This window comes from Myotis davidii, unplaced genomic scaffold (genome assembly GCF_000327345.1).
Source record: "Myotis davidii unplaced genomic scaffold, ASM32734v1 scaffold1073, whole genome shotgun sequence".
Taxonomy (NCBI): Eukaryota; Metazoa; Chordata; class Mammalia; order Chiroptera; family Vespertilionidae; genus Myotis; species Myotis davidii.
Genome location: NW_006285113.1, coordinates 366,562 through 376,752, shown reverse-complemented (window position 1 = coordinate 376,752; position 10,191 = coordinate 366,562). Strand labels below are relative to the sequence as shown.

The window sequence follows — 10,191 nt, the reverse complement described above, 5'->3', positions numbered from 1 at the left end:
GCAGGGGGGGGAGGTAAGGCATGGCCGGTCGGATGGGCTGCAGAGCGCTGGCACGGGTCCACGCCTCGGGGTCCCGGGGTTCCAGGATGCCGGGGCGCCTGTGCGCTCTTTCCAAGCCTCCCTCCCCCGGCCTGCGCCTCCCAGAGCCCTGGGAACGGCCTGACACTCTCCCCACCTCGACTTGTGTTCTCGACGATGTGCTGCGACTAAGCAACCTGACCCCACGAACACCGGGGCGGGTAGTTCACACCGTGCCCCCGGGTGGAGACCCAGGCGAACCTGGGTCAGGGACCGTGGGGCACCTGTGTGCAGCCGCCCCAGGACAGTCTCCTTGCATCTGTCCATGGGAGCTGACCCTCTCCTGCTTGTCAGCTCAGGCCAGGAGAGTAGGGACCTGGGCGGAGCCCTGAGTGGGGACCAGAAGCGGGGGATGCAGTCCAGCCCTGACAACTTGTGTCCACCCGGGCAGCAGCCACTGGGAAGACGATGTCCAGGCTGTTTGTCTGGAGCGACACCAGGGACGAGGAGGACGGGTACAGCCTATACCCGAAGAGTGAGGACTGGATCAGGACTGAGACAGGCTCCTTCCAATGCGCCTACCTCACCCCCTGGGCCACCATGCAGGACCCTCACGTTTTTACCTGATTTCCTCATTTTGCTTCACTGGATAGGTGCTGGCAGCCCAGCACCCCAGGAGGTCTGGGCAGGAGCTGGGAACCTATGTCTAATCTTTCCCCAGCTTAGAATTGCAAATGTTTGGCCTGCACCTGAGCTGGGCCCCACCCTGATGGGGGGTGGGGAGGTTCGGAGCTGGCAGAACTAAGTCCCTGGGTCTGGGCCTCCCCTAGGTGCCCCTTTACACCCAGGACTTGCTGAGAGTCATTGGGAGGTTAGGGTACCTGGAGGATTCCCTGTCCCCGTGCCTGGCCCAAGTTTTCATATAGCACCAGCTCCTGGGGAGGACTCCAGGGGTCAGTGTCACTCGGGCTGCAATTGATAACCTCCCTTCCTCCTCCCCAGGGAGCCCAGTGGAGGCGCCCTCCCGAGGCACTGCCCATGCTGACTACAGTCCTCCAGCTGCTGATGTCATGAGTAACACCACAGTGCCCAATGCCCCCCAGACCAACAGCGACTCCATGGTGGGCTATGTGTTGGGCCCTTTTTTCCTCATCACCCTGATCGGGGTGGTGGTGGCTGTGGTAAGGAGCCCCCTCATTCACACATACACCCACACCTTTGCGAAGCAGGGCTGGGTGGGCCAGGTCATCTGCACACAGCATCCCAAGCTGTCCTGCAGTCGGATGTGGAGGTGGGTGGGCTGTCCAGGTCTCCCAGCCTCCACAGCGCTGTCTCTGTTACAGGTAATGTATGTCCAGAAGAAAAAGCGGTGAGTGTCCCCGCCCCCAGGACTACCTCCCCACATTTGGCTTAAATTTCTTCTCCTAGGACCAGAGTTCTCTGCATCCATGTAAGATGGCCCTTGGCCATCCCGACACAGCCTGCAATCCCTGCCCCCCACTGTTAGGTTTTCCTGCCCTGGCTCAGCTCACCTGCTGGGGAGAGGCCCCTTTGTCTCAGAGCCTGGGGGAGTGGAGACAGGGCGGTCAGATGTGTAAAGGGGGTGGCCCCTGGGCTGAGCCACCTCCCCTGCTCCCCAGGGTGGACAGGCTTCGTCATCACCTGCTCCCCATGTACAGCTACGACCCCGCTGAGGAGCTGCATGAGGCTGAGCAGGAGCTACTCTCTGACGTGGGAGACCCGAAGGTAAGATGGAGCCAGCAGAGGGGGGTCTGCTCTGCACTCACAAGCACTCACCCCAGAAACCAGAGCCTGGTTCTGCCCTCAGCCCACCCCATTAGGACTGATGAGTAGCGAGGCCTCTCTCCCAGGGGCCTGAGCCCAGGGTGGTCTCCCCCCCACCCCCCAGGTGGTGCACGGCTGGCAGAGTGGCTACCAGCACAAGCGGATGCCCTTGCTGGACGTCAAAACCTGACACCCTCACCTTCAGAACCATGGGATCCTGCCGCCTGCTGCTTCCCTTCCCACCTGCCCACCCGGCCCCCGGCTGGGCACTGGGTCTCCACTCCTCCAGCCCATCCCCCTCCGTCTGTAGGCCTTTGTGGGCCAAGCCTGCTCCCAGGCACTAGGGGCTTTTCCTCCTGGGGTGGGCCGCTTTGCCCTGTGGGCCCCTGTCTTGGCTTGGGAGCTCCCCATGGTGGCAGGGCCTGATGTATAGTCTTCAGTATACATATTTTGTAAATAAAATGTTTTGTGGTTAGAGGTGTGATTTCTCCAAGGGCCTGAAATTACCTCCCCCAGGTGCCTGCTTTTCCTCCTCCTGCCCCCACCCTCAAGAGCTGGGCAGGGCAGCTCCAAAGCCACCCCCACCAACAGGTTCTCGGGTCTCCACCTTCACCTGCTCCAGGCACCCACCTACAGAGACTCCAGTCCAGAAAAGGATATATTTTTATTCAAGTAACTGCAAGTAGGAAACCAGAGGGAGGGGCCCAGGCTGGGACAAATAACGGCTACCTCCTCCCGGCAGAACGGGGAGAAGGTGGCCCTACACTCTCCGCTGTCAACACAGGCCCCGCTCACTCAGCTGCAGCATCCTAGGGGCAGAGCCCCCACTTCCCTGGGACTGGGGCAGTCGATTCCCAGCCTGCTTTGCCCCTGGCTCCTTCCCAAGAGCATCTTGGAGGGGAGTGTGGGCAGCACAGGAGGCAGTGAGGATGAACATTTGGCGCTGGTAGCAGCAGCAATGACAGATGTCTAAGAATGAAACATGGAACAAAAAACAACACAACTGTCCAGAGGTAGTTTGTGAACAGAGGAAAGATGGAACCAGAACCTTGGGGGGTGGGGAGGAGCAGGGGGTGGGAGCGGGCAAGGCTAGCTCCTTGTTAGTGCCCCATGTGAGGGGGAGGAAACTGGAGGCCTAGAGTGGAAGCAGATGGGGCCAGGGGCTCACACCCCTCCTGCCTTCCCTCCTGTGCCCCAGGGGGGCGCTGTTCAACCTAGTGCAGGGCTAGGGCCTCGTGGAAGGAAGGAAAGTGGGTGTGAGCCGCACCTGGTGAGACACAGGTTGGTTGGGGCATCTTGGGGCCAAACAACCCTATCCATGGCCACAGGTGCTGCTGCCAGGACAGTGGAGTGGGCATGTCAGAGTGAGATGGGGCTCAGGCCCCTTTAAGGCCAGGGGAACCCTCCCAGGCCCCCTAATGGGAAGCCAGAGGTAAGAGTGGGGAAGGGACCCCCTAAACCAGGAGCCCAGTCAGCAATGCCCCCACCACCCAGGGAGCAGGGACGCAGCAGGCATGGGGTGCGGCTAAGTGGGACGTCAGCTTTGTCAGGAGGCTGGGGGGATGCACGTGAGGGTGAGGGGTGCTGGGGACCGAAACCAAAGGAAAACTCCCCACTCGGGCCACCAGGGCCCGGCTGGTGTGCTGTGTAGTGTGGCGGTGCAGGCGGGCGCGGATGGGTGGTGGTGGCTGGGGGAGGGGGCGGGGCAGTGGGAGCGGAGCTGTCCAGTCCCAGAAGGAAATGGCTCCTCAGTGAGGAAGCAGGTGGCCCGGTCACTGCTCCTCCTCGGAGGACTCCTGCGAGATGCCCTCTTCTTCCTCCTTCTCCTGTGAGGTGGACAGGCAGGGCCATCAGCACGGGTGCCAGGCCTGGCCCTTCTCCTTCTCCACCCCCAGTTGTGGGGGAGGGAACTCAGGCCTGTTGCCCCCACCCCCTCCCTGGCTCTCCAGAAGGGGAATGAGTCAGGGTTGAGTGTGTGGGTGACTCAGCAACCTCCACAGCCCAGTTTCATTCATAAAAAAGGAAGAATTTAAAAGGAGGGAACAAAACCACACATGCTGCTCTCACCGAGCCATCCTCCCTTGCCCCGGGGCCCACGGTGGGGGACTGGGCAGAACCCAGAAGAGCAGCACTGAAGCTGAGGGAAGTGAGGAGTGACTGGCTGGGGAGGGAGGCAGCAGCCAGGGAGAGGAAACGGGTAGGGGTGGGTGGTGGAGGGTGCAGGGGAACCAGGTGGTCTTGGCACACAGGGCAGTGGCCGCAGCCGCAGGCTGACCCCAGGCCAGGGTGGGGAGGAAGGGGAAGTGTGTGGCGCAGGGGCTCACTCACGGGGCGGGAATGTCGGGACACCACGGGCTGCGGCCCCCGTGCCAGGCACAAACTCCAAAACAACTTGTTTCCTGTTACTCACTCCTGGGGCCCAGCCAGCACCCCCCGCCCCCCGGCCCCCCAGCCCTGGTGGTAGTGGCTCAGCTCGAGGAATGAATGCCTCAGGGAGTTCAGGGAGCAGACTGGGGATAGGGAAGGGCTGGGAACAGGAAGGCTGGGAGGCTAACTCAGGGGAGCCCCCTAGAGGCAGTCTCCTGACTCGGCAAACCTACTTCCACCACCAGCTATCTGGGGGCCCAGAAATGAAAGGTGCCTCCAGGTGGGATCACACCTCAGCTCCCTCCCAGCACTGACCCCTCCCAGCGCTGAGCTCTTTGCTGCTGCTTCCTCCCTCCCAGGATCAGGGCAAAGGCACACCTCACTCCTTCCCCCTGTGAAGGCCTTTCCTCATTTCTATAATGGGGGACAGTTTAGAGGACCTCCAAGATCCCCCCTAGAAGCAGAGACAGCCTCCACTAGTGGAGGGCAAGGGTCTGTTCTGTACCTGGGACCCCGCACTTCTCATGGACACATAGTCCTTTAAACGAGGTGCCAGGAGCCGGGCCTGGGCCAAGTGTGGCAGCCTCCATCCCTGGCCCAGCAGGTCGGGGAGAGCTGTTTTTCCATGGTGGGTGCACAAGATCAGGTAGGCCTCACCCCCTTCTCAGCACCCCACCCAGAGGGGCCAAGCCCGTACCCCCTTCACCTACCAGTTTTTTGGGTCTGCCCCTTGGTTTCCTCCCTGGAGTCGTGGTGGTTTTCTAGATGGCAGAGAAAAAACCCACTAAGTCAAAAACGTCCCCGACAGTGCTCACCCAGTAACGGTGGGAAGCAGAGGACAGAGCTGCCCTCCTCTGCTCGGGGAAGCCCAGGAATCTCACCCCAACCACAGGCCACCCCAGCTGGTCCAGCTGGTGATGACTGGCCGCCACATTGCCCCCCTCAATATACACACACGCCCCCCACTCCCTCCTCCTCCCATGACTCAGAGGATATGAGTCGTGTCTTAGAAAAAATAAAAAACAAAACAACTTCTCTGAAAGCTTGATGCCACTGGGAAGCTGGCCTTCCCTGCCCCTCACCCCCAGATCCAGGGGACCCCAGGACAGAAGTGACATTTCAGCCCAGGGGCTGGTGGGGCTGTCCCTTCATTGTGCCCAACTCTCCTTTCTCCAGGCCAGGAATGCTGTCGGACTTCTGACTTGATTTCCCCATTGTCCCGGGCAGGCCCAAGGCACAGAAGTGAGACCTCAGTCATCGCCCTGCTTTCCCCATTAGCACAGACCCACTGCCCGCCCCATAGCCCAGGCAGAGGGACAGACTCGGGATGAGCCAGCCCTCCCCCACGCCTCCCTCTCCGTGCACTAGGAGGCCACACCGCCCCCAAGCCTCACCCGGGTCTTGGCAGCGCCCTTGTTTTTGCTCCCCTTTGGTCTGCCCCGAGGTCTCTTAGGTGTTGGCACTTCGCTGGGCTCCTTCTGCAAAGACAGAGGCAGTTAGACACAGATGCCACCTGTCCCACCCCTTTCAGACAACGGAGGCCTCTGCCCCACCCCAACCGGATTTAAGTCTGCGAGCGATCACCTCGGCCAAGAACCCATAATGGCGGGACAAGTGGTTAGGATTTAGCTGTTTGACCACCTTTTGCAAAGGCCCTTGCTTCCCTGTGACAAGACCCTGGGAAAGGAGTCCTGGGGGCCGACAGACAGAGGCAGCTCTGCCCCTGTCCCAGCTCTGCCACTGACTAATCCCCAAGATCTTGGGGAAGACCCTTAATGCCCGAGCCCCACTTTCCTCCTTTGTAAAGGGTTATCATCAAAATTAAATGGAGGATGTCTCATCCTGAGCCACAATCACTGCCCACACTTTCAGGTAATGCATGCCGGGCACTTCTGGGAAGCAGAAGAGCAGAAAGGATGTCTCCGTTGGAGGGAGCCCCCAGGCTCTACTGTAAACTGGCCACCTCCAGGGTGCCTCCCAGGGAGAAGAAACCCCAGAGGTCCCTGCCATTGTTGCCGCTAAAATTTTAATAAGCCCGAGACGGAATAAAAAGCTGCTGCATAATGCATAGAAGCCAGGCAGCAGAGGCAAGCAGCTACGGTTTGCCGTGGGTGGCTTCCAACCATGGTCCAGTAACCCAACACCCCTTTCTGACCCCCGACCCCACTCCAGTGACAGGCGGTGGGGAGGCCCAGGGAAGCGGACTACAAGGGTGAGTCCCCCACACACTAGGCTCTGAAGAGGCAGCTGAATGCCACCACCCACACTCCTCCTGGCTCATGGCTCCCAGTCAAGATAGACCACTCTCTCCACCTCGCTGCCAGGAAGCTGGGGGCCTGCGTGTGAAGGACTGACCCTGGTTTCCTCTCCTCTTCCCCAGAAAGGGGAAGCCTGGACCCCACCCGCTGGCTATGCCTCCCGGGGTGCCCCACAGGGCAAGGCTGGCCTTCTAACCCAGGAGGAGGACAGCGCCAGGGTTCCCTCTACCAACCAACTCCCCACCATTTCCAACTTCTTAGGCTCCCATTTCCTTGTTCAGAGCCGGCTGAAGCCTCGCCAGGTCGCTGGCAGCACGGCCCTGCCCTGGTCACTGGCCGAGATGAGGAAGTGCAGAACTGTCAGGAAGGACCCAAACCTCTCATAGCAGCAAATCAACAGCAAGATGTGAGGTGGAGCTCATGCTTAAAAACCCTGGGCTCCTCTCTTTCATGTTCCCCGAGTTCACCGTTACTATTCTATAAACACAGAGGTCTCGAGCAGGTGGCCCCCCACAGTGCAAACGCACCTGCGTGAGCAGAGGGACACTGAGGCTTGGTCCCCACTTCTGCTGGGGTCTCAGGAGGGTCTGCGAGTGGTGAGTGTAGGGTGTGCGGGCACGTGGGAGGACAGCAGACGGGAGTGATTCTGCACCGGCCCGTTCCTGCTTTCGCCTGCCAAGGTGCCTGGGGCCTCCCTCGCCCAAAGGGTAAACCGAGGCCACGATTTGGACACCCACTTGACTCCCTACCAGCGCGGTCCCAGGACTCACCGGAGGCTGCTTTCTCGGCCTGCCCCGCCCTCGCTTCTCAGTGCCGTCCTTTTCCTGCTTGGAGGCCAGGGGCTGGCTGGACTTCGAACTCGACTCGCTCATCTTCCCTTCTCTACGGAGCAGGTGGAGGAGCGATGGCTGAGATGCTGAAGGCAGGAGAAGTGGTTTTAAGCAAAACACTGTTTCAGCCACCTCCTACGCCCTCATCCCTCCCACCCTCCAAGTGGACTGCAGCAAAGCTGCCCGCTCCAGGGCGCCCAGGATGCCCACCCTGCTGCTGCCACAGGGAGGAGCTAGGCCCTCTGCCCTAATCACTCCTTATCTCCTGTTCAGAAGGGCTCTTTGTTGTCTTGCCACCCCCACAGGGCCAGGGCACAGGCAGCCCAGACCTGCTGAGGGGGAGGCTGTCCTGGGCAAAGGTGTAGATGAAGTGGGGGGCGGTCTTCGCGCCACAGGGGGCAGCACCTGGCAGCAGAGCTTCAATCCCCTGCACGCCTCACTGACAATATTGTCAAGCTCCAGGTTCAAGACCTAAGGCTACCAGGGCTGACCTTGACACTCCACACCAACCACAAGGCCAGGGCTGGTGCCTGGGCCCCAGCAAAGTCCCTCTCTGCTCTCCCAGGGTAAAAGCCTGGGATTCAAAGATGGGGCACAATTTGGGAACTGGGAAGGTGGTTGAACTGCAGTGGGCAAGGCTGGGGGAGGAAAAGGAGCCCACAACTGAAAGGTGGGTCTCCTCTCTCCCTCACCCCCATTCTGCCAACCTGGAATCAGAGACCTTTCCCTTTGATACCTGCTTACAGGAGGGGCTTCTCCAGCTGGGATGGACCCTCTAGCTGGCCCTCTGGAGCCCTGGCAGGACTGACCCTAAAAAGCTTCTTGGCCCTTTTTAGCATGTTCCCTCTCAGAAGCCTCACTATTTGAGTTTGCCCCAAACCTCCCCCCGCAAGGACACCTGCACCCTGTTGCTGGGGGCCCCTTCGAGAGACATAAAAAGGGCAGTGAGGCCCTGGCCAGGTAGCTCAGCAGGTTAGTGTTGTGCCGATACACCAAGGTGGTGGGTTCCCGCCCCGGTCAGGGCAAATACAAGAACCAACCAATGAATGCCTAGAATAAGTGGCACAACTAATTGATCTTTCTCTCAAATCAATAATTAAAACACGCAATCCTCCCAGTCATTATCCCCGAGTTACAGACAAGAGACTTGAATTAGGAAACCCAGGCTCCCCCACCTCCGTGGGGACCGAGTTCTGGTAAGGGGGGGCGGGGGGGGGGCTGGGCCCACAGGACTGGCTTCTGAAAGCCCCTCGGCCTGTGAAATGGGGTAAAGTTAAGACATCTGCCTCACCCACCTCTCCAGACCCCTGCAAAGGTAAACCAGGTAAGTTTTAAAATGCCTAGACAATGGGAAGTCTTCATTCAAAACGAGAACATTTGAAAATGACTTTTCTCCTCTTCAGACAATTTCCAGTAAGAAGAGAAAACATTTTGCCAATTTGTGACTTTTGGGGGGGCCCCGGCCTCAAAGCTTCGGGGTGCTCCAGACGGCAGGGCCTTTTCCAGTATTTCTTTTATTTTACAATATTTTAGACTTGGAGACCCTTTAAACAAGGTGGTTGGTGCTTTAGCCTGCTCCCTCATCAGTGGCTTGGCCTGCTCTGTAATTACAGGCAGTGATTAAAATCTTCTATTACACCACAGGCCCCCTTTCAAATGAAACATCAAAATTAATCAGCTAAATGAGCACTGGCCTCGCATGAGGTCTGCCCGAGGCCCCTCAGAGAGGGGGTTCTACCCTCATCCCAGAGAGCCTGGGCCCCGCCTGCTGGGATCCTGGTGGGGGTCGAGTTTCATCTGGTGCTTCTTCCTACCTCTTGCTGCTGGGGAGCCCTGAGTCCACACTCACCCACCCCAAATCCAGGCCTCTGTGAGTTGAATAAAGGCCCGAGGCCCTCTCCGGTGGGACCAACAAATGCTGCGTCTTCCACCTGTTTCTGAACCTCAGAGGCCTGTCGTGGAAAAGCCACTTTTAGGGCCCAATCTTAATCCTTCCATGTCTAAGACCTTTTGGTTCTCAGGTTGCGCCCTTCACACTGTGCCCGTAATGTGTGCTCCACAAACGCTTAGAGAACTTGCAGGAATGACCTTAGGAAATCATCACGGGGCCGCCCTGTTTTACAAAAAGAGTCGTCCAGAGAGGCTGGTAAGTTGCCTGGACTCACACAGCAAGTTGACGGACAGGACGGAGTAGGTTCCCGGCGACCGCCGAGCCCGCCACTTTCCTTACCCGCCGGGGCGGTTTGGTGAAGTCCCTGTGGCCCCCTTCCCCACACTCGGCCTCGGGGTGACTCTGCAAGTGTCTGCGCTTGGCCGTTGCTGGTCCACCGGCGGGACCAGGGGCCAGAATGCGCGGGGGGAGGGGCGCTCGAGCAGGCGCGGGAAACCGGTGCACCCCGACCGCATGCACCGCCACGCGGGTGCACCCGGCCCCACTTCCTGCCAGAGGGGGCACCCAAGCCCGCCTTGGGGCAGGAACCTGGCGCGCGCTGGCGCGGGGTAGAGGAAGAAAGCCACTCTCCTCTGTGCCCTCCCCGCAAAATAAAGCCCCGGGAAAATAAATGGAAGCGGGGAGTCACAGGGACTAGTTCCAACAGAGCCCAGCAAAGCAGAGAAACCAGTTTGTGGGGGTGGAGGGCAGGCCCGGCCCTGGGGGCTGAAGAGGCGCGCGGGCCGGGCCAGAGGTGGGGTCGGGGTGAAACACCAAGCCCAGGCCCGCGACCCGGCCTCATTGGCGAGAAGGGGCGCCAGGTAAAGGCCGAGCGGGAGTAGGACCGGATTGCGGGATTCCTGCCCATCCCCCTCACTTCTAGAACTTCCCCAGGCTGCGGGGGTCGGCCGGCTCCCCACTCTCCCGCTGCGCCGCAGGCTGTTCCTCTCTCCGCCCCCCCAGACACCCACTCGGGGCCCGGGCCCGGGCTCGGGCGGGAGCG

General features: G+C 60.0%; 2 protein-coding genes and 1 long non-coding RNA gene across 8 annotated transcripts in view; 2 read left to right on the top strand and 1 right to left on the bottom strand.

Annotated features, from left to right (window-relative positions):
- Nucleotides 1-6: 6 nt before the first annotated feature.
- Nucleotides 7-2,084, top strand: LOC102755798 (hypothetical protein). 4 transcript variants are annotated; one of them, XM_015558680.1, is made up of 5 exons: nt 7-590; nt 1,021-1,199; nt 1,362-1,387; nt 1,659-1,764; nt 1,928-2,084. In XM_015558680.1, exons 1-5 carry the CDS (start codon nt 344-346, stop codon nt 1,991-1,993), a joined length of 624 nt encoding a protein of 207 aa, XP_015414166.1. In that variant the 5' UTR covers nt 7-343; the 3' UTR covers nt 1,994-2,084. The 4 variants fall into 4 exon arrangements, with proteins under 4 accessions (XP_015414166.1, XP_015414165.1, XP_006755665.2 ...); XM_015558679.1 differs by having other exon boundaries at nt 7-671; nt 1,698-1,764; XM_006755602.2 differs by having other exon boundaries at nt 7-671.
- A 364-nt stretch (nt 2,085-2,448) lies between these two features.
- Nucleotides 2,449-10,108, bottom strand: HMGA1 (high mobility group AT-hook 1). 3 transcript variants are annotated; one of them, XM_015558678.1, is made up of 5 exons: nt 9,489-10,108; nt 7,199-7,344; nt 6,956-7,015; nt 5,565-5,648; nt 2,449-3,629 (listed from the first exon to the last, which is right to left on the bottom strand). In XM_015558678.1, exons 1-5 carry the CDS (start codon nt 10,054-10,056, stop codon nt 3,576-3,578), a joined length of 912 nt encoding a protein of 303 aa, XP_015414164.1. In that variant the 5' UTR covers nt 10,057-10,108; the 3' UTR covers nt 2,449-3,575. The 3 variants fall into 3 exon arrangements, with proteins under 3 accessions (XP_015414164.1, XP_015414163.1, XP_006755664.1); XM_015558677.1 differs by lacking the exon at nt 9,489-10,108 and adding an exon at nt 4,881-4,931; XM_006755601.2 differs by lacking the exons at nt 6,956-7,015; nt 9,489-10,108 and adding an exon at nt 4,881-4,931.
- Nucleotides 3,638-10,191, top strand: part of LOC107181809 — a 10,549-nt gene continuing 3,995 nt past the window's right edge. The window contains exons 1-2 of the long non-coding RNA XR_001512515.1: nt 3,638-4,056; nt 7,602-7,604. This is a non-coding gene — a long non-coding RNA (uncharacterized LOC107181809). The remainder of the gene's footprint in view (nt 4,057-7,601; nt 7,605-10,191) is intronic.

Excerpts from the sequence above, each read along its gene's own strand:
- LOC102755798 (XM_006755602.2), top strand. The coding sequence starts at position 344 with ATGGGAGCTGACCCTCTCCTGCTTGTCAGCTCAGGCCAGGAGAGTAGG. Across the intron at positions 1,200-1,361 it reads TCGGGGTGGTGGTGGCTGTG|GTAATGTATGTCCAGAAGAA; the intron begins GTAAGGAGCCCC and ends TCTCTGTTACAG. Across the intron at positions 1,765-1,927 it reads CTGACGTGGGAGACCCGAAG|GTGGTGCACGGCTGGCAGAG; the intron begins GTAAGATGGAGC and ends CCCACCCCCCAG.
- HMGA1 (XM_015558678.1), bottom strand. The coding sequence starts at position 10,056 with ATGGGCAGGAATCCCGCAATCCGGTCCTACTCCCGCTCGGCCTTTACC. Across the intron at positions 5,649-6,955 it reads GTGTCCCTCTGCTCACGCAG|AAGGAGCCCAGCGAAGTGCC; the intron begins GTGCGTTTGCAC and ends CTGTCTTTGCAG. Across the intron at positions 3,630-5,564 it reads AGGGCGCTGCCAAGACCCGG|GAGAAGGAGGAAGAAGAGGG; the intron begins GTGAGGCTTGGG and ends TCCACCTCACAG.